Source organism: Protopterus annectens, chromosome 7.part1, assembly GCF_019279795.1.
Source record: "Protopterus annectens isolate FY-2018-M chromosome 7.part1, PAN1.0, whole genome shotgun sequence".
Classification (NCBI taxonomy): domain Eukaryota; kingdom Metazoa; phylum Chordata; order Ceratodontiformes; family Protopteridae; genus Protopterus; species Protopterus annectens.
Genome location: NC_056740.1, coordinates 288,711,468 through 288,735,806, shown reverse-complemented (window position 1 = coordinate 288,735,806; position 24,339 = coordinate 288,711,468). Strand labels below are relative to the sequence as shown.

Sequence of the window (24,339 nt, the reverse complement as noted above, 5' to 3'; positions counted from 1 at the left end):
GCTGAAAGACAAACAAAACTCAGTATAATTGGGTACCCTTGCAAGATCCTTAGAATAGCTGGCTTTGGAGTGTCTGATGACGGTGTAACTACCTTATAGTCTGGGCAGAAGAGGGCACAGTTAGTAAATCTGTGACAGTTTTTCCCAGGTGTGTGTGTGTGAAAATCAAATCTCAAAGAGTGTGTGTGTCAGCTGTTTGGAGCAGAGACACGAAACATTGGTGTCACTGAGATGGTGCTAGAGAACTTGGATTGGACACTTGGCTGAGGTCTCAACTCTATAACTGTGCCAGTAGGCAGTCTTATTGGGGACCTGGAGGGAGACAGATAGAGAAATCCACACCCCATAGTGACTGCGTTCTTTGTGTGCTCTTAAGGGGAATTGTGCTTGATGCAGTGAGCTGCATCTGGAATTACTGGGTGTATTCATTTTTGTACCAAGTGAACATCCCTCTCTGTATCACTGGTGAGGATTCAGGATCCTTGATTACTGGCCCAGAGTGGGGATGACACACAAGTGTTCACATATTATTAATCTGTAAATGACTTGTTTGTTCATTTGTTCAAAATGGCAAATGCCATACCTCCCCCAACCCTGATCATAATAAATTACATAGCCACCCCACAACCTGATTCTAGTAAACTATGTCTGTACTAGAAACTGAATTTTAACCCTATAACTTTTATTTGGTCCATAACTGTAGCCATAAACCTTGGTCTTAACCCTAAACCTAAACATTCCTCTTACTCCTTAACCTAAATACTCTGATCACTCCCTAATCTTATAGTCTGCAATCATTCCATAACCCTAAATTCCCTTCTGATTCCCTAAACTAAATTCCTCAATTGTTCCTTAATCCTAAATTCCTGATTACTCCCTAACCCTAAATTCCATCTTCTTCTCTGTACCTGCAATTTACCTAATTACTCCCATACCTAATCCCAAACTCTGCTCCCTAACTCTAAGTTTGAATACTTAGTCATGCTCTAAACTAACGGATAAATTCCCAGCCCCTTCCATTCCTTTCCCACAGCTACTGCTCTTCCTTTACTCAGCTACGTGTTCAGGCAGTAGTCATTAGCTCCACTCTCTCATAGTCAAATCTGTGTGGGACCGGCAGCCCATGTGAGCCGGCAGACAGATGAGCTTCTGTCTATGAGATTGTGATCTGCAAGCAGCTAAAACTCAAGCAAATAAAGCAGATTCTTTCAGATCTTTTTTCTTGTACACTGTATAAATTTGTGAGAACAGGAGGGGAACCTATCCAGTATTCCAAAGTAAGACACAACACTATGTGAAAACGTATGGGTCAAGTTCATTATTTGAATGTGAGAAGATTTTCACATATCACTCATTTTGGTAGCTATCATTGTTTTAGAGCAAATATGACAGTTATTATGCTCATCACTGTCCTTGGTACTAAATTAATATGGTAAATGCTTGTGATGTAGATTTAACAATTTAGGGACATTACACTGAAAGTATTTGCTTCTCAGCATGTTGAGACACTTTTGAGTGAGTAGAAATATTTTAGAGAGGCAGTTTTTTAAGTTTTTTTCCTGTTGATGAAATAAGCCAGGCAAAGGATGTATACTGGCTGAAAATGTAGTGGCATGAGAAACCTACAACTGTGTTTATCACATTTTTGCACACTATGGAAGCTAGACAGTATAATGTATGAAATGAGGAAAGGGTGTAGTATGAATATTACAATATTAACTAAGTAATACATTGGGAGTGGAGGTTGGCATAATGGTTACTATTTCTACCTCACAGATGAAAGGTATAGGGCTTGATTCTCACCTTTGGCCACTGCCTGATTATTGGCTGTGTGTGGAATAGTCTGAAGTCTGATTGCTAGTGTTTGCCTATGAACCTGTTACATATAAATGAGATTAGTTATTATTAATTTGGTAGGTAAAGGTAACATGAGAATAATGGGAGAATGACATTTCCTGTAATTTATGTTTATACAACATCCCATGATTTACATACAAAGTCTGACCACCACGAGATCTGTTTTGCTTATGTCAGCAGTAATAAAAGTGATGGAAATGTGGCATCAGTACAGGAAGTAAGAGACAATACTGTTTCTAGACAACATATTCACTGCATAATGTAATGCATTTAATGCAGTTTTGCACTATCTGTTCTACAACGTGGAGTATAGCTCATGAAATTTTTTCTTTAAAAGCTCCATTTTTAATACTTGCTTCTAGAATGGCACACAGTTACTCTATGTGCTTCTACAAGAAAAATAACATTTCAAATGGAAATTGAAAAATTGATTAATAGCACTCAAATGGCCTTTTTCGGCAAAGTTTACCTGTTTCTCTGCTTCCATCATAATTTATTTCATTGTTGTCCAGGTCTGCACTATCACAAATGTCTTCAGTGTTCAGTTCCATTTCTAGCTGCGTGATTGTGTCAGATAAGTACTGAAGGCATTCTTGCTCTTCACTGGACAAGTGACCAACATTGTCTTCATTCTAAAACAGAAACACAAAAATATATATGAGCAAGTTATTGGTGGTGCTGCGGTAGCGTTGTCGCCTCACAGTTAGACGTTGCCCGTTCGATTCTCAGTTAGAGCGTCTTCTGTGTGGCGACATGCATGAACGGGCATTCCTTCATTGAAGGTTGTGCGTTAGGCCCGGCAAGCCAGCACATAAACCTCTACTGCCAATCATTAGCAGACCGGAGTTCTGCAGTGGCGACCCCTAACTGGGAAAAGCCGAAAGACACAAACAAACAAAATTTAGGAGATTGTATCTTTTTCGAGTTTGGCATAGGGGTAGTTACAATTTTAACAGACTTTGCTACACAATACTTTGAAAAAAAAAAACAAGATCAGTGTAAATGGAAAAGGTCTCTGCTAATCGTAAAGATTACTTTTTTTGTGTTGGCTTCTACATTTTGCGCACTTGCCATCAGATGGCACTCAGGTAGACAAATTACCAGTGCACTGCCTTTATTCTAGAAATAGTTCTGAAGATAGCTATGGTGATTGATGTGCAATACTTTGTAAAAAAACTTTTTATTTCCTTTTTGTTTGTGAAAACAGATACAGTAAAACGTAACAATATTAATAGAGAGGTAGTAATATGACCAGAGAATGCATTGTCGAATAATAAAATATAAATGCAAAACAGTAAGAACTATTTACACATATGACAAAATTTCATCATTGATATATATACCAACTCCAAGCTAGAATATGTTCAAAAAGGGATTTTCAAAATGCTGTAAAGTGAGTGTGGGATTTCTCAGTGTAGGTTAAATATTTGTGAGCTAGTAGGTGTTTGGTAGCTAATTGTTTGAACCCTCCCATGTGAGTGATGCTCTATCCTTCTAATGTAATGTAATGTAGTATTTAAGTAAAGAAACTAGTGTTATTAATATACGTGTTTGTAGTTTAATCAGGCCTGTGGGGGTGATATGTAGGAGAGCTAGTTTCCAAGATAAGGTGGACTTTTCATAGCCCATTTTTTCTAGTTGGACTCTAAGTGAGCACCATAGCTTGTAGGTGCACTTGCAGCTCCAGAAGATGTAGAGTAGATCAGCCTTGTGATTATCACAATAGGGACAGAAAGGTTGGGTATATTTTATTTATAATGACTGGAGTGAGATACACATTATGAAGTATCATGATCTGTGTATGTTTAAGTTTTTAAGGGGAATAAGTTTGGAGGTAAGCTGGATTACTTGAGATATTTGTTTGCGGTTAAAGGATCGATTTCCTTCTGGTAACTAGAATAAATAACTTCTTTTTGCATTTTGATTGACAGAATAAGTTTGTAAGAGTTAGATAACATTTTTTGTTTGAGGATAGGAGGTTCCATATGTTTTTAAAGGTATGAATGCCATTTGCATTGATATCAGGATTGTCTATGATGTATTGGCTAAGATCTCGAATTTGCCTTAAAATGATTGTATAGCTTTTAGGGAGCTTTAATTGTGTTCTCATTTCAGTGGTAGTATTGTTCTTGAAGGGCAATATATCAGAGATGGTTAGTTTCTTGTGGAGGGGGTAATTATTTAGGTTAATCATGTTGTTATTCATTTTGAGATTGGGGTTAAAGTTGATTGATTGTACAGAAGTGAATGCATAATGTAGGTTTAATGATTTGAACATCCTTTGTATGATAGTCATTTTATGTTTAATGACTGGGTGTACTTTAAGATTTTTTTAATTTTTGTTGTAAAGGAAAGGGAGGGCTCTGGGGTTTATGGAGAGTGTTTTGATATAGTTGTGTAATAGTCTGACCCAGGTTGGAGACCATTGTTGTGGTGAAGGGGTGTGGTCGGCTATTGTTATTAGTCTATTACAGTTTATGATATCATAGTAGGGTTTAAAGTTTGGCGGCCCTAACCCTTCATAGCCTTTATGGTAGGTCAATTTATTACAACTGATTCTAACTAATTTGGGGACTCAAATAAATTTGGAAATTGTGAAGTGAATGGCTTTGAAGAGTTTTAGGTTGATAATGGTATTGGAGGCATTAAATATGTATAGAAATCTGTGTAGAAGAGTAATTTTGATTGTGGCTATTTTAGCCAGGAATGGAAGTTGACGTTTTGTCCATCTGCCAATATGATGTTGCATGTTTGACCAGAAATTAATAATGTTATTTGTATATGATTGTTTAGGATCTTGGTGGAAGGATATTCCTAGATATTTTAATGAATGGTTAGTTTTAATACCAGCTGCTAAGGAGTATGTGGGAAGCTGACAGAGGGAGTTAATAGGGAAGATATTTGTTTTTTTTAGGTTTAGTTTGTAATTCGAGAAAGTTAGAAAGGTGTCTATAGTGGATAGTAGTTTCTGGAGGTCTGAATTAGGTAGTGAGTAGTAAAGATTTAGATCATCAGTGAAAGCTGCTAGGATAATTTTAGTGTTAAATGATGTGCAATACTTTGAATCCAGATCATGTGTAACACAAGTCAAATAACCTAAATGATGTGTAGTTCTGAGAAGAAACCATAGGGCAGCTAGACGTGATCACATCAGTCATCATAGCAAATGCACTGCTGATGTTAAGAGAGTTATTGAACTTTCAGCACTGACTTGGATCCCAGGAGGCAGCAGTGAACATATATATATATATACATATATATATATATATATATATATATATATATATATATATATATTCTTTTGTTCTTTGAAAAAGATGGCAACTATTTTTATAACAATTTCTCATTTTCATGTTCAGAACCTTGTTTTAGTCAACTTGAAACACAAGCCTCCATTAAACCTATGTTAAACAAACGGAGGAATGTTTGTAGATTTTATAATAAATGATGGCACATATATGTTTTTACCCCTTGAAATAGATTTCTTTTGACATATATATACATATTTATTAGAGCATCTTGAGTGTTCATGGAGAGTTTTTTATATGTTTTTTATATTCATTTTATACATCTCAGTATGTTTATATGTGCATATATCTTTAAGCTTAGATTAACTCATGAATATGCAACAAGAAGCAGCCAATAGGAGATGTTTTAACTGTATAAATGTAGCCTATGTACTTGAAGGTCTTTGTTACATGATCTGATGAAGCTCAAATGAATGAGTGAAAGCGCTTATCTGACCTGCAGTGGAATTAAAGTTGGATTTTAACCTGAGGATTTTGCCTTTCATTTGGATTTTAACCTGAGGATTTTGCCTTTCATTTCTACTTGTGACTCTGCATCAGCCTAGTTGCTCCTTTTGGTTTCATTAATATATATATATATATATATATATATATATATATATATATATATATATATATATATATATATTCTTTTGTTCTTTGAAAAAGATGGCAAATATTTTTATAACAATTTCTCATTTTCATGTTCAGAACCTTGTTTTAGTCAACTTGAAACACAAGCTTCCTAAGTCATCCAGAAAATTAGCAGTGAAAAATGAAACAGGCATTTTTCCCCTGTAAGCCATTGAACCAGTCATTTCCTGACTTTCCCCATACAAGAAATATTTGGAAATTACTAAACTATCTTATTCAGCAGGCAGGCTGAGTAAACTCTATCTCAGGTTAGAAGAAACTCAAAACTGTCTTCTGCTTCAAGGAGCAAGTGAACCGAAATGAAGCAATGGTATATCTGAAAGCAAGTTTCAAGAGCTAATGCCAGTTTCACTTATTTTACCCTTCAGTTAGAGTGCACACTTGTAATTAAAAGCAGGCACATCAGGAAATGCACATCATAACCAACTATAAATAAATATAATTTGTGGTTTAAAGCCACAGAGAGCACACCAACAGTGCAAGGTTATAATGCCTTCCACACATTCAAACCAGCTACTATATAGACAAGGACTGAAGGTGGAGATGCTCAATTTACACCAAAAGTAAATACACCTCAAGGTTGGTCAAACAGGACAATACACTTGAGCTTCTCCACATTCAAATCACCATAGGTAAAATTCAATACCACTTCCTTGCAAGCTCTATCACCCAGGAAACCCATAACATGTATTTAAATTTATTGAAAACATTCACTATCCAACCCAGTACCATATTTATTGGTGAACTTAATTTCCCCACTATTAACTGGGAATCATATACAAAACTAAATGTACAGGCACAGAGATTTCTAAATTTTGTAAACACAAACTCCCTGGACCAGATTGTCAAAACACCAACAAGGGGTGCAACCATACTGGATCTGGTCCACACTAATATGGGAGAGTGCTGCACACCCCCTATTGTAATGTCTTCTCTGGTGAGATCATATAAAACAGTTTCCTTTGAAGTAAAAATAAAACCTGGAACCCCAGCTAACCCTGGAATATTCAGGAACTTCTCTAACGCTAACTTCCTACAATTAAGTGATAACATGGCAACATTTCAAGCCCCTATAAACCCTGAGAACACTGCTGCCTGTGCAGAACTTTTCACAGAAACCCTATGCAAGCATGTTGATAGCTGGATAGAGGCAGCTGTACCAATCAGGAAGAAGTACAAAACTAACTCAAGAAACAATCCACCCTGGTGGTATCACAAAATAAATAGGTTGTATAACACGAGGAAGAAAATAGTAGCGAAAAATTAGGAGGTGCACCACCCAGCAAGATAAAAGCACTCTCATGGAACTAAACAAACAACTCAAGAGGACACATAAAGTCTACCAGAGCCAGATTTGATGTAAATTTGAACTCCTAGGCCAAGGGCAGCCATAAGGCATTCCTTAGCTATGTCCACAGCCTCAAACGCAATATACAATTGTGTACAGAGCTCATTGTAAATGGATCCATCAATACTGAGACAGAAGATATAGCAAACCTCCTGGCAGACAAATTCACCCCTTTCTACTCATCAACCTTCCATCAGGAAATACCATCAAATATAACCCCCCTATCATTAGGGAGCAGGTCTTTAATGGACTTTCTAATGCCAAGAACACTGCATCAATGGACCCAGACAACATCCGAGGATGTCTCCTAAATAGCATGAAACATGATCAATCAGGCCTTATGAATGGAGAATGGCAACAATCATCTCTATGCATGAAGGTGGGCCATGTACAGACTCTGGAAACTACAGAGTCATAAGTCTCACTAGTTTCATATGCAAAACCATGGAAAGAATTATCATGGAAATGATCGATAATGACATAGGAAACCTCCAAACGCTGGACCCAACCCAATTTGGTTTCATCAAGGGCAGATCATGCCTACTCAACCTGATGAACTTCTAATGGATAAGGGCCAAATGGTTCACACTGCCCACTTGGGCATTATTGTGAACTTAAAAGGTTGGGTACAAACCCTTATGTCACCCAGTGGATATCCTGCTGGCTCACAGACAGGCTCCAAATAGTTAGAATTATGGAGCCCACCTCTACAAAGAGGCCAGTTACAAGCAGATTTCCTCAGGGATTGGTTCTGGGACCATTCCTTTTTGACATTTACTTCTTTGAAGTCAAGGCCAAAGTCAATGGCTTCTGGCTGACTAAATTTGCAGATAATTGCAGATTAGCAGCTGTTATTAAATTGACACCAACACAGATGTTCTCCAGAAAGGGCTGACACAGGTGCAAGAACCATGGTCTAAAACTAAATGCCAAGAAATGCATAATAGCATCCTATGGGAAGTCATCCATCCCTGGTAGCTATCACATTGACAACACACCCCGACAAGATGACCCAGTAGTCAGGGACTTGGGGACAAACATAGACAGTAATCTAGCCTTTGTCTATCATAAATCTACAGTAGTGAGAAAATTATTCTATGTGAAACTTATAAATAAAGGCAAGGCATCTAGACCCAAGAAAGTCATTGTTCCACTATATTCAGCATTCATCACACATAATATTGAGTACAATGCCCTCTTTGGTATGTATCTAACCATGTATATCCGACAATTGGAATGTCCACAGCGATTCCTTACTAAAAGAATACAGGGCATAAGTTACATGTCCTCTGAAAACCGCCTCAAGTCCCTATCCCTGTATTCTGTCTCCTACAGGCTGTTGAGGTCCACTCTATGCCTGACATACAAGGCATTGTCAGACTCTGCTCTGATGGACCTCCTGTATATCCAAAAAATGGACAGCACCAAAATTATCCATTTTAATTATTTAAACCTTGCCTTTCAGTTAGTACTAACTGTCCTTGCGAGCCATTTTAAACCTAGCCAATTATCCCCTGTGAGATTCAAACCCTATACCTTGTGTTTGTAAGGCAAACACCTTAACCATTAGGCCACCTTCCCAACCCCATGATGATATAAATAGGACCTGTTGTAGAGACAGGTATGTATCCCAGAGACAAACTCTTCTCTGGAACATGCAGAGTTTCTTCCTAACCCAATTCAAGTGTAACTTGGAAAATTGAATTGGGAACAGGAAATGCATTCATGGTTTGGCACCTATGTCTCAAATGGACACAGGCACCCTGTAAATGGTTCATCTCCCAACCCCCTGCTTGTAAATGTTTCATCTCCCAAGCCCCTGCTTACACTTATCAACAGTACCAGAACTTGTCAGAGATTTGGGATGCATGGCTAGGCTTAAAAAGACCATTGTGGTTGTTAATCTAGTAAATAGCTATGAACCTATTAATATAAGAAGCATTTCCCAAATATTTGTCAGTCTCAGCATAAATGCACAATTTAATTTGCATTATTCAGATGACTATGCTAAACAAAAAACACACAAGTATCATACACACTATCATGCAAGATACAAAGAGAGGAATGATATAGAGGATTATATGCAACATATTATGCATTTGAGACACAGATATCAAGAAAATCACTTTGAGATTGAAGCCCACAAGGTGAATCTTGGCATCAGTGTTGACAGTACATAATAAGGGTTACAAGTGATGATAGCAGGTTATAATTTTATCTCTTCCATGTACTACCAGTTAAAGAAAAATAGGAGAAAGAAAAAAAGTTTAGGAGTGCAGAAAATGTTTCACCATCTTTCAAAGCTTTTGAAAGATGGCAAAACACTAATGTCAGATAGCAAGCTGAAATTGTGTCCCTCTAAGAATAAACTGCTTTAGAATTTGTCTGCCACACTTTGTGTTTGTAAGTGCATCAGAGTCAAGAATGTAACACCTTTTAAAATTGTTTTACTGTCTGCTACTGTTCGTTTACCATCACTGTCTGCTGTTAGTCCCCACCATGAGACCTTATCTTAAAAGTGCTTAGGGATACTTCACAAATCCTTGTGAAGCACCTTTCTGACATCAGAAGGGTATTTAACAAGCTTGTATTTTTCCCATTTGGGGGTTGGGCATAATCATAGTGCTCCATACACCACTAAACTTTTATACCCACCAAATTTAATAAACTATTACCCCTCAGAAATAATGATTATTAATAATTATTGCAGGACTTGTAAGGTGCATGCTCACTCAGAATTTAGCTCATCTCTCATTCTCCCACCATACTGATGCAGTCAGTCACCAACCCAAGCCAAAAATTCAACATGGTAAATACAAGTTAGATACATATTTTACTAATTTATTTGAGGATCTCCATTCTTCTTCAATTATGATCAAAGAGGCATAGATGGTGTGCGACAGAACATGTTATTACAAAAGTTCAAATGGATATGGGTCACTTTTTAGAGAAACCAGAATGTAAAAACTCAGTACAATAACTCAGCACTCACTGAACATGTTCATGTGTGTGGGGCAAAGCACATCATACTTTAATCCTATTTTCATCCTACCCACTCTTGGCAAGATGCAAGAAAAAAATCATGTATATCCAACTTTCAAACTACATTCAGCAATACCATCTACATACCCTGAAACAACATGTATTCTAGTCAGGTTATACTACAATGATAGCATTTTGGTGCCAAACTGACAACATTATCCTTAACATGGACAAAGGTAACTTAATAGGAGCAGTATTCATTGACCTTACAAAAGTATTTGGCCTAATCCCCTCCTCCTCCTTCTGTCATTTCAAGACATTGACATTAGAAACACATCCATCATGTGGTTCCAAGAGTTCTTGCCAAACAGATTCTCTGAGGTTAAATTAAGCTCTTCCTTCTCTCAGACTACACCTCTTTCACCAGAAGTACCCCAGTGTTCTATCCTAGCTTCTCTTCTTCTCTCTTCTTGTCTCTATTTTCATTAATAATTTACCTTATGACCTTCTTTCTCTATGACTCTATGCCGATTAGATGATGATCATAAAAGTAGAATCGTTAAACCAAATAATCCACGCCAGGAAGAATAGAAAACACCTTCTAACACAGTTCATTGATAAAGGTTGAGCGCTTTCTTCCCCACTCAAAGGGACTTCCTCAGAACAATTTTAACACAAACATCCAATCCCTTTTATACTCCACCCCAATTGCATAATTGCATAAACTGTTAAACCATCTGATAGCCATTAAATGAACAAGTAATGATATTGAAAAATGAATACACATTTAAAAACAGATAAAAAACATTAAATGTTACAATGTAAATGCAGTAAACTTCATGAATAAGATATATAATGTTCACATAAATATGAATGTTAACTATAAATAACTATGAATATATATATATAAAATTCATATTTAATTCATATTAAAAATACATGCAAACAATACACATGAAAAAACATATGAAAAAACATAAGAAAAACAACACTAAAGTGCCAGCAACTCCCAATTTCAGCCTAATATATGATTCAACTTTAAAACACTTGAAATGGATACCATTTCATTAATTCCAGGATACTGGGAAGCATTAAAACACAATTGCCATTTTAATTCCATGATGTCAAGGTGTAAAACTCCAGCTGTACTCAGTGGCATATCGCTTACTCAGAAGTGATCTCTGCCTGACTTACAAAGCCATGTCCAACTCAGAACTGATGGACATGCTCCACCTAAAGAAATTGAAGTCACTGCGAGCCATGTGCTCTAGTGAGCTAAACCTCACCACAACAATAAATAGAACATGCTGGAGAGATAGATTCCTGTCACAGAGACTCCCCATGCTTTGGAACAAAATTCCTAACTACATTAGGCAGAGCCCCTCACTAACACTCTTCAAGAGAAGCCTTGACGAATGGATGGGTAACAGAAAATACACCCCTGGGATCACTTCATTGGCTCTGCTTGACAGAGGCTCACTTAATTAATCAATGGGGTGGCAAAAGCCGAAACATTCTGGCTAGGCTTAAAAATGCCCTCAGGCAAATAGCCTAGTACCTACCTATGAACCTATGAACCTATATCTAAAATTCTTCCTTGCACATCGTTTTGTAACTGTTGAAACACCATAAACCTAAAAACATGTCCATTGTTTGATTGTGTATGTTTGAACAATGGGCTGGTGATTCTGTTATTTCTTATGTCACCTAAGTGCTCACCTATTCTCATTTTAAATTTCCTGCATGTCTTCCCAATATAAAATACCAGACAGTCCTGACACTTCACCATGCATACCACATTAACAGAACTGCAATTGTAATGCCCATTGATGTGTATTGTTCTCCCATTAAATTTAAACTCTTTCCCTGTTTCAAGAATAAAAGAACAATAAATACAAGCATTACACCTAAAATTGCCCATAGGCCTGTTAAAACTGGCTTTTTCTATACTAGTTTCTAAAATTTTCTTGAGGGATCTATCCTTCCTGTAAGTAATTCTAGGGCTTGTGCCAACTTTTTGTAAAATATTTTCATCAAATTGTAATATTTCCCAATTATTGTGGATAATGTCAGAAATAATACTGGCCTCACTATTATAAGTTAAAATAAAACTGATACCTATACTTATTCTATTAGTAATGTCCGCTGATGTTGCATACCATGTCCGGGCATTATCACTATAATCTACAATGGGCTTATATACCCCCATTTCTCACTTATTTTTAATCTCTGAGGAAATAACTGCCAGCATGTTACTAGGATATCCCCTTTGTCTAAACATTTGCATTAAACATCTACCTCATTTAAAAAAGTAGTTATTTATAGTTAACATTCATATTTATGTGAACATTATATATCTTATTCATGAAGTTTACTGCATTTACATTGTAACATTTAATATTTTTTTATCTGTTTTTAAATGTGTATTTGTTTTTCAGTATCATTACTTGTCCATTTAATGGCTATCAGATGGTTTAACAGTTTATGTAATTATGTAATTGGGGTGGAGTATAAAAGGGGTTGGATGTTTGTGTTAAAATTGTTCTGAGGAAGTCCCTTTGAGTGGGGAAGAAAGCACTCAACCTTTATCAGTAAACTGCGTTCAAAGGTGTTTTTTCTATTCTTCTTGGCATAGATGATGATCATTAAGTCCAGCCACAACCACTCTACAATCAAAAGACAGCTGCAAAAATTCCTGTCTCATTGACCATAAACTACTACTTACCAAAGCAAAAATCATGCTATTTGGCACCACCACAAATCCTAAAAAAATCACCAGTGTCACTCAATATTACTACCTTTTGTGGCACACCAATGAAAACAACCAACTCTTGTACACTTTCGTTTATGGCTAGAGCAGTCAATAACATTCCATACCCATATTGAGAAATCAAGAGCAAAAGCCGACTCACTTTTCTTCTGGGCTAGTGACATCTCACCTTTCCCATCCAACGCATCCAGGGCAGGTGTAGACAAAAGAGTCCTCCTGGTCCAACTCAAAAATGGATTGCCCACAATAGCCACGACCTCTAGGAAAATCTTGTCCACAATACAGACTTCTGAAAACAAAACCTATCATTTCATCATGGTTGCAAACTAGGAACAGTCATAGAATCCCCTGCCAATACTAATGTTCTCCAGGAAGGACTGACACAAGACAAATAACTTATGTCAGAGCCATCAACTAAAACTATATGCCAAGAAATGCACAATAGTGTCCTTTAGGAAGTCATCTGCCCTTGGTAGCTGTCATATTGACAACACACCCGTAAGAGTCAACCCAGCAGTCAGGGACTTGGGGACATACATAGATAGTAATCTAGTCTTTGACCATCAGATGCTACCATAGTGAAGAAATCATTCTATCTTATGCAGTAAAAGTATGGCATCTAGGTCCAAGGAGGTCAATGTAACACTGTATTCAGCATTTATCAAACCTATTATTGAGTACAAAACCCACTTTGGTATCAAGCACATCCAACATTTGGAATGTCCACAGAAGTTCCTTATTAAAAGAATACAGGACAAATGAATATGTGCTCTGCAGACCACTTCAAAGTCCTGCTGCTATATTCTATCTTCTACAGGCTGTTGAGGGATGATCTATGCCTAGCATATCAGGCATTGTTAGATCCTAGCCTGATGGACCTGCATATCTGTAAAACAAACAGCACCATAATTACCCATTCAAATGACTTAATCCTTGCCTGTAATATAATTAGGACCTGCTGGAGAGACGCAGATATGTACCCCAGAGATTAGCTCTTCTCTGGAACATGCTCCCCATCCATGTGAAGCAGAGTTCCTCCCTAACCCAATTCAAGTGTAACTTGGACAACTGGATAGGAAACAGGAAATTTATCTGTGCTTTGGCACGTATGTCTCTAATGGACACAGGCATCCTGTAAATAGTTCATTTCTCAGACCTCTGCTTGTAAATATTTCAACTCACAAAACACTGCCTACACTTATCAAGGGTACCACAACTTGTCAGAAATTTGGGATGCATGGCTAGGCTTAAAATGTCCCTAGAAGTTGTTAGTCTAGTACACACCTATGAATTTATCACTAACTCACCCTCCCATGAGCACTACTGCCTCACCCTCAAAAAAGCCAAATGTCTCCCAGTGCAGTAAAGATTAGACTTACTAGCAGGCTCACTCATCTTCAAACTTTTCTAGCCTAACTCATTCCTACCACTGTCAGCCAAACATGCCAAACACACACACACACACACACACACACACACACACACACACACACACACACACACACACACACACACACACACACGCACACACACACACACACACACACACACACACACACACACACACACACACACACACACACACACACACACACACACACACACACTATAACCTCAGATGCCTCTACCAAACAATGCCACAATGCAACATCTACAAACCAAGCTCCACTGCTCCACTAGTGTTTCTCTATCTTTGCTAATAAACTATAGGATCTCCCTCTCCATCTAAAAGAACTACAGTCCTCTTCCCTGTCTTCAAAGTAAAACTTAAAACATTCTTCCACACCATATCAAAGTGTACCTGCCACACAGCAGACCACATCACCTAAGAGCCTCTCAACCTCTGGCCTTACTGTTTATCAACCACTTACATCTCTTAACTCTGCTTCCACTGCCTCACAAAAAATGCATCCTGCCTCTAATAATCTCAACAAATATCCATTTTTTCTTGTCAGACTCATTCCTGCTATTCTCATCCAACTGCTTGGAAACAATGTTGAGTTTAATACAGGTCCTGTTTATCAGCCTCTATCTATCCAGCTAATTAGTGTTACTGCTCAACAGTTTAACTTTCCATTTATCAACACTGTTATAATCAAAAATAAATGAGAACAAATACATCCGTTTGTGAGTACACACTCACCTGACCTTGCTATTACAGAGTTTTGGGTCAAGGAAGACACCACAAATCTTAGCTTCCAATTCTTCAGGTAGTTTTACAGCTTCATTGTAAAATGATGATGGCACCCTCCTCATTTGCAAAAACAACCTGCAACTGTATAGAATTTCATAAGTTAATAATCTCAAAGAACATGCTCCTAAGTGGTTGCTAGTTGAGATGTAGATATATAGCCCTTCACAACCATCCTAACATTTGCATACAAACCTTCCCCATTCTTCTTTGACAAATTCAAAAACCTCATCATGGAACTTGTCAGTACCTCTCATCCTATGTAGCCTAGGAGATTTTAATATTAACATTTTGGTACCGTGGCATAAAGACATGCAAACTTTCTTTTATACCATGTCTAAAGCAAATGATTGCCATCCCTACTAGACCCAATGTTAAAACCAGCAACCACTCTCTGCCCAGCCTGTCCATTACAATCACCCCAAGCCACATTTCCTTTACTGATACACTTGCTCCTTCATTAAGTGACCCTTCACCTAGAGCTTTTACCTTCCCATCCAACCTATCATGATACCACCTAAACAAAGTAAAAGTACATTTATTATCATGCAGATCAACACAGAAGAAAAGGTGCGTATCACTGCTCAATATTTCGATACTCAGGCTCGTATGATAAGAATGATCATTTACAAAAGGAAGATAGATTAAATTAATAATAATTTAAATACTAAAAATAAAAATCAAAATAATATACTAAAATAAATAAAGTAAAAAAGTGAAAGCTTTTTACAGCAAAAACAAAACAAATATAACAACAGGAACAAACTCAGTAAAAATATAAGGATATATAAAAACATATCAATAACATAGTCAGACTAAAGCAAGACCTAGAACAAACTGATTCATCAGTTATTTATCAATGCTCAGGCCCCCTCTTTAGCTACATCTCATCTAGAAGAAAAAATACACTCCTGTCAATAAAAGCATTTCTCAATTACCTCCAGATTATACAAATCGAATCAAAAATAACAGATTACTAAAGAACTAAAAGTCCTTGTGAAAATTAGACTTATCCAGGGAAAACTGGAAAATAAACTAACACACTGAAAACAAAGACAAGTTCATTACACTTTGTAATCCAACCAAAAATTGGAAAGGTATCTCAAGGTTGCCTACCTACAAAATCCGCAAATTTCCCAGTTGCACTTACCTAAATTTCCTAGAAAGTAGTCAGCCCTATTATTGGCCACTCTCAATGCCACAGATAGTTATGTACATATTTGACTTAACAACCTTACTCCAGCTATCTTCTTTGTATATTTTTAATATTTCTCCTACATTTGGTTCCTTCTAACCCACTCCTTGAACCGCCCACTTTACTCTTCTTCTTCCTTCTACTTTTCTTATATTAAGAAGACCCTTTGCCAGCGGGTGGATCATTTTTGTTTCATATTAGATGCACCTAATACAACCCTTGCAATATATTTTCAATCTACTTTTGTAATAACATCATGCCTTTTGCCTGAAAACAAGCTTATGTTACCCTTGTTCCAAAGACTGCTAAACCATGCTCATCACAAGACTTTACACTCATTCTAGTTTTCCTTTTCCTAAGTAAATACCTTGTAAAAATGGGGTCTATATCACTTCGACGAAACGGTAGAAGTTTGAACACCATATGTTTGAACTTCTAACCTTGAAGTGCAAAATCATCGAAGGCTTAGAACAGCGATTTTTTTTTTCCCAAGGAAAAAAATTGCTGTTCCAAGAAACACACACACACACAACACAAGCACACCAAAAAAAAACAGCAATCCACACACATACACTTAAAATCCTACATCTAACCGTACACTAAACTGTACATACACTACTATCTATTCACTTACCTTAACCCAAACCCTAACCCTAAGGTCTGTCACTATCGCACACCCACCTCACCTGCTCCCTAACCCTAACTCACCTAACCCGTGCCCTATGCCTAACATTCGCACAATCGCACACTTACCTGAACCTGACCCGTAACTTTCCACCACAGTGCTGAAAATAGCAAAGCTGCAGAAATGGCTAACCAAATTCTTTCCCTGGGAAAGAATTTGGTGTTCCACAGCTTCACGGTAATCAGTTTTCGAACTTCACAGTTCGAACATATGGTGTTCGAACTGCTAAAGTTTCGATGAACTGATAGGAACCCGTAAAAATGGCATACCTTCAGCTTCCAATGTACCTGCACACCTACTCCTTGATAACTAGGGAACAGCATGACTTTTAACCTGGATGTCTTTCAATGACCACGTTATGCATCCTTACAGATGGCATACTGACCAGCAGGGACAAAGAAAACATAACATGTACTACATTTTTCAACTAACTAAACTCTTTATCCTTTATGCCATGGTATAGTTTTTAGGCTAAGTGTTATTGCAATTAGGACCAAAGCTCTTGGGTGTTTTCAAAACATCTTAGCTCAACCATCTATCAAAGTCACAACTGTATCATAATCTTTATCTACTGCTACATTTAGAAAGAAGTACAGCAGGGATCTGTCCTCCCACTCCGACCATCTTTTAAAAAAATTCCCCTCTGAACCTCTGCATATCCCAGTCATAATGTATGATAGTGAAATGGCAATCAGTAGAGTTACCCCATTCACTACTCCTGTCAAATATGATCTTTACAATGATCTTAATCATCTGTCTATCTGGCTACAAACAAATGCACTGCCTACTCAGACTTAAAAAAATATTCAGCTCAGCATTTGAAGAAAAACATAAGGCTATTCCTCTAAATCTGTACAATAGCCATACCCCAGCTGAATTAACTGAGCATTACCACTACCTCAGAGCCTGGCTCAGTGGTCAGCAAAACTTCCTAAACATCTGACTTCCTTTCCTCACAAGGAAGACATGCTTTTTGAAAAGGTATTCATCATGCATAATTAGGGTATTGTTTACTAGTAATCTCACCTGCCTCAAAAAATAACTTATCTCTGGAAATATTATCGAATTCAATTTATAGCCTCATAACCCTCTTTCCTAAGTGGGAACACCACTGTCACACTTTGGCTAAAGCTAAAATTTTCCCTGTATAACTGATGACACTCTTACTAATTGGCAGTCTTTTACTCAAACTAATTAACTGAGATTCCTTCTCAGCTTTGGCAAGTTGTCCATGTAAAATAGAGGCCACAGTTACTACCTAGCAATCTTCTAGTCAAGCTAATTAATGAAGACTCTGTCTCAACCTTAGTAAACTGTCTTGCTTCTAGTTTCATAACCTACAATCTCCAGTGCCTCCAGTGTCTCCCTTGCATTGGAATCATACTTCTCCCCTCTCAAAGTAAGGTTGAATGTACAAATCATGACTTCTCATTCATCATACCAAAACTGTGGGAATATTTACCCTCCATACCTCTCAACATCTTAGAGAAATAAATCTGGGCAAAGCCTAAAATGATGGGGGGACAAATAGTAACATACTTCTCAACTGTCCAAAATGTTACAAATAGGGAAGGTGGCCTGATGGTTAAGGTGTTTGCCTTACAAACACAAGGTGCAGTGTTTGAGTCTCACAAGGGATAATTGGCTAGGCTTAAAATGGCTCCTAAGGGCAGTTAGCTTAGTACTAATCTATATATTGCTTTGTAAGTTGTTAGAATAATAGGTTTTGCATTAGCATCAATTTGCTGAAAGATATGGAGTCTTAAACTCAAATGTTTGTCATTATTTAATGACTCAGTCCTCAACTATTTGCCAGAAAAGTACGCCAAAATATGAGGCAAAAATCTGGACATTCTGCAAAAATCTGGACAGTTGAGAAGTATGTTACCCTCCAAACTAAAAATAATTTGATACAGTCACAGCATTTGTTTTCCACTAAAAATCTTTCTAACTCTTCCACATGTCCCTGCCTCCATACCTCTCTCATTACAAAGACCTCTGCAATGCTATTCCTGTGTTTCAACAGCATCCAGAGCAATCTGAGCTAAGATAAGAATATATTATTGATTAACTGCACTTGTATTTGCTTTATACAGTGATCACTGTTGTTTTCAGAATTTTTAAAGCACGTATTTAATTTGCTGGCAAAAATGTAATTTCTCTGTTTGTTGACTTTTAATCTGTGTGCCTCCAGATATCCTTGCAGAGGGGTGAATTTGCCAGGGAGTTAGTTGTTTGGTAGTTGTTTGTTGTTTAATCTGCACTTAAGAGGTGCTTTTGCTGTGCTTTTACATTAACATATTCCAGACTCAGACATCTTGTGGCAGAAGTTGTTTACCTGGGTCTTCAAGTTGGGAAGCACTGGAGGAAACTCAAAAGTGTGGTTATTTATTGGCTAAAGGACATAGAAGTCAGTTTTCAAGCTTTTTTTCTCTGTGTGGAGCTTTCCACTGGACTGCAACATTTATCAGTGCCTTTAATCAAATGCCTAGACAGTAAAATTTACCTATAAAGTTAGGATTAGATCCAAAACCTGTTAAACAGAGTGGCATTGTGCTGAAATAAACTTAGAGCAGCTTGCTTGTGCATCGAACAGCACTACCAAAACCTAGCATTATATAACATCCTGCCCTTAACCCCAGAAACTACCCTAGGAGACCCCTATTAAAACCAGGATCAGACAACATGGATATGCAGTTTCTGAATATCTCTGCTGCCAGCTTGATAGACATGTGCATCCTAAGGAAATGTAGCAATTTTCTCATGTTCTCAGACAACCTATTAATCATTAAAGAAAATAACATTTTATGGGAGGGTTGTAAATATATAATTTCTTTGGAGGCAAAAATCTTTCATACTAACGACATTGTCAGGAATACCCACACTACATCCATCATACATACCATTCACGACACGCACGGCTTTTCTTATGCTGAGGCGATTAAAATGAACCTTCCCAAATCTCAAATACCTCCAAAGCTAGTTGGTGGCAGCACTGCACCTCAGCAATCACTAAAGCACAAACCAAAAGCAACACCAAAAATCTCAAATAGGCCTACAACTAATGGTCCCCAAGTGCAAACCTATAAGGCAAGCATACACTTTACCTAATACCCTTGTCATTGGGGACTGTATTTTGTGATACACAGATGTCCCACTCACCAGGTTGGACAAGGAGAAGATAACAATTAGTTATCTATATGGAGCCAGGACCTGCAATATCACACACGCACTCAAGTTACTGCACCCCAGGTACCAATATGATTCTGTTATAGTCTATGTGGATGTAAATGACCTGAGACATACCTCACTGGACTATATGAAAACAGACATAATGAATCTCAGAATATGTGTCACAGATAGATATAAGCCTTGCATTGAGCAGCATTCTACCTTCAACAAGGATGATGCCATAGTATGAAAATAAACTCTGATGTCGTTCCAGGGGGATGCAATGTCTGTCAGCATGGAAAACATGGTCAAAAGACCATGTTGCTTTGCCAAGAATGGGTTGCACCTGTCCTCCCTAGGCTTTTGGATATTGGCTAAAACTTTACCCATACCTTTATAGCCTTTGTTAGGCTATGCCAAACAAACAAAACTACCAGTATAGTGAAAAAGTCTACAGGTAACCTTAAGGTGTCACTGCACAATATTCGGAGCCTAAATAAAAAGCTCCACACCCTTCAAGCCCTCCTCACTCTGGAGATTGTAAACATCTGTGCCATAAACAAGGCTTGATATAAAGGCATAGAAAGTACTCCAGAAGTGCAAGGCTGCAGTGCCTTCCACACATTTAGACCAACAGACTGGGGACAAAGGTGAAGGTCTTTCAATCTATGTTAGCAGCAAACACACCTCCAGGTTGCATAAACAGTATGATACCATGGATTTCATCCACATGCAAGTTACCATAGGTAAGGTCCCTCACCATCTCATATCTAACTACAGGTCACCATCTATGCCCCTAGATTCTCATGACTCTTACCTAAACCTACTAAAGGCTGTCAGCATCTGACCAACACAGTATTCATGGGTGACTTTAACTACCCTTCTATATGCTGGGAAATGTATACTACCCCAAACTTGCAGGCACAATGCTTCCTGGACTTTATTGACACAAATACCTTTGAACAGATAATGCACACTCCAACCAGAGGATCAAACATACTGGATCTGGTACTCAACAATATAGGTGAGCATTGCTTCTCCCACAGCCCCATCCCTCCATGTAAAATCCTCATTAGTGAGATCAGATCACAAAGCTGTCTCATTTGAACTAAAAACCAACCCAAAAAAATCAAGTAAACCTGTAACAGGAACAATTCAAAAGTGAACTACATCCTATTATGTGGCAGTTTGTCAAACTTCAAGGCTCCCCCAACACCGAGACCAAAGATACCTATGCAGAATTATTCATAGAGTTACTTTACAAACATGTGAAAGGCTGCATAGAGGCTGCTGTACTTACCAAAAATAAATCTGAAGCAAGCACTAAAAACAAACCCTGCTGGTGGAATCCTCACCTAAACATTGTATAAATTAAAAGAAGAAAACTCATGGCCAACATCAGGAAAAGCAACTTGCAACTCCCTTAAAAGCAAGTGTTCAATATACAACTAAACAAGAAACTAAGAGATCTAATCAAAGTCCAACAAGCCCAACTATGAGGTCAGGACAGATTTTCAGGCTAAGGACAATCAGAAGGCCTGCTTCAGTTAAGTCTAGACCCATAGTGGTAACACACAACAGTATGCTGAACTGTTAGTGAATGGTATCACCTACACTGATAAGGGTGACACAGCAAATCTAATGGTTGATAAATTCAACTCATACTACCTCCAACATGACCCCCCCCCCCAGCTATCAGCAGGGACTAGGTACTGGCAGCACTCACTAAGGCCTAAAATACTGCTTCCATGAGTCCTGACACCATCCCTAGTTGCCTTCTGAATAGTCTAAAACATGACCTATCATGGCCACTTGAGGCACTGTTCAACTACAGCCTTGAAACAGGCTACATTCTAAGAAAATGGAGGACTGCAACACTCATTCTACTCTACAAGGGCAGACTATCAACTGACCCAAGAAACTACAGACCCATCAGTCTAACAAGCCTAACATGCAAAGCCATGGAATGAATTATCATAGAAATGATAAATAAGGGAATTGACAACCTACAGACACTGGACCCATCCCAGTTTGGCTTTGTTAAGGGAGAGTCATGCCTATTTAACCTGGTAGACTTTGAGAGAGTTACCAAGGCAATGGACAAGGGTAAAACGGGGCATACAGTGTATCTAGACCTGGCTAAGGCATTTGATACAATATTCGACTCAGGCATTGTTGGCAAGCTGTCTAAGCTTGGCGTAAAACCTGATATAACTCTCTGGATTGCTGGGTGCCTCACAGACAGGGCCCAAAAAGTCAGGAACAGTGAGACCACCTCCACCAAGAGACCATTCACCAGTGGAACTTCCAAGAGCTCCCTGCTTGGCCTGCACCTGTTTGGCATCTACTTCCAAGAATTCACCAGTGGAACTTCCAAGGGCTCCCTGCTGGGCCTGCACCTGTTTGGCATCTACTTCCAAGAATTCAAGGCTAATGTTAAAGGCCTCTGGCTTATGAAGTTTGTAGATGATTGCAAACTAGGAGCTATTATAAATTCCCCCCAAGACACAAACATCTTGCAACTGGGTTTAACACAGACAAATGTTCAGTGCCAAAGCCATGGCCTAAAACTCAATGCCAAAAAAATGCATTATAGTGCCCTTTGGGAAGCTGGCAATAAAAATTAATTACTCTATCAACATAATGCCCCTAAGAGTCAACCCAGTAGTTAGGCATCTGGGAACTTATGTAGATTGCAATCTGGCCTTTGAATATCATGTAGCTAAGATAATAAGAAAATCATCCCTTGTTACCCAACTTATAGCAAAGGGGATGGCATCTAAGTCCAAGGAAGTTATAGTACCACTGTACATGGCCCGTATCATACCAGCCATTGAATACAATGCCCCCTTTGCATGTATCTAACCATACACTTGCAACAGTTGGAATACTCACAAAGGTTTCTTACCAGGAGAATTCAGGGCATGAATATCCTGCCCTATACTGACTGCCTAAAGGCTCTGTCTCTGTATTCAGTCTCCTACAGACTGCTGAGAAGGGATCTTTGCCTGGTTTATAGGGCTTCCTCAGTTCGAGCCCTGATGGATCTTTTGCATACATACACAAAACTAACAGCACCAGAAACACTAGATAGAAGGATCTGACCTTCGCTTGTGACATAAACAGAATGTGCTGGAGTGATAGATATGTATCTCGTAGGATCCCCACACTGTGAAATTGGCTCCCCATCCATGTAAACAGACTTCATCTCTGATGTATTCAAACAAAACCTATACAATTGAATGGGAAATTGTAAATTTACACCTGGTCTGGCTCACATATCCTTTATGAGCAGAAGCCGTCAATAAGAAAAGTGTTATCCTAATTAACACCACCTATAAATACTTAGCTACCTGCCTACTAACATGCTACACCTCGTATGATACTTGGACCTCAAATGGTTTGGAATGTATGACTAGGCTTGTAAGGGCACTAGTGATCATAGCCTAGTAACAACTTATGACCATGAACCTACTATCTCATTTCCTGAAACCTTTACTTTGTGCTCTTACTTCACTTTAGTTGCCGTTACTTTCCACATTCTGACTTTCATCTCCATTAATTTCACTCCATCACATTCCCTCTCTCTCCATCTCCCTCTGCTCATCTGATTTCCCTCCTTTATAGAAATGCATTATTGTACCATTTGGGAAGTCATCACCCCAGGTAATTAAGTCATCAATAAAACACCCATAAAAGTTGATTCACTAGTCAGGGATCTGGGAACGCATGTAAATAATAATCTAGCCTTCAACCAATGTGTGTATAAGGGAGTAAGAAAATCCTTTTATGTTACTCAACTTATAAGTAAGGGCATGTCATCTATGTTCAGAGAAGACATTCTATTTACTTGGCCCTCATCAGACCCATCAAGTGTATAATGCCCCCTGCACTATGTACTTGAACAGGCACATGCAGCATTTGGAATGCCCACAAAGTTTCCTTACAGTAAGGATACAGGGAGTAAACATGGTGCCCTTTGCTGACTGTCTCAGAGTTCTCTCTCTCGTTACTCGGTATCATACAGATTTCTGAGAGGTGATCTTTGCTTGGTGTACAAGGCATCCCTGTCCTCTGTTTTGCTGAACATTTTGCATATCCACAAAACAAACAGCATCAGAACTTCTAGATCAAAAAACTTAAATTTTGCTTCTGACATAAATAGGACATGGAGACACACATGTTTCTAAGAGAATTCT

The 24,339-nt window shown here is 38.1% G+C and overlaps 1 protein-coding gene across 1 annotated transcript in view; it reads right to left on the bottom strand.

The window, feature by feature from the left end:
* Nucleotides 1–24,339, bottom strand: part of LOC122807736 — an 875,912-nt gene that overhangs the window by 232,289 nt on the left and 619,284 nt on the right. Inside the window, exon 5 of the mRNA XM_044078718.1 lies at nucleotides 2,327–2,489. Within this exon, the coding sequence (XP_043934653.1) occupies nucleotides 2,327–2,489 (163 nt within the window). The remainder of the gene's footprint in view (nucleotides 1–2,326; nucleotides 2,490–24,339) is intronic.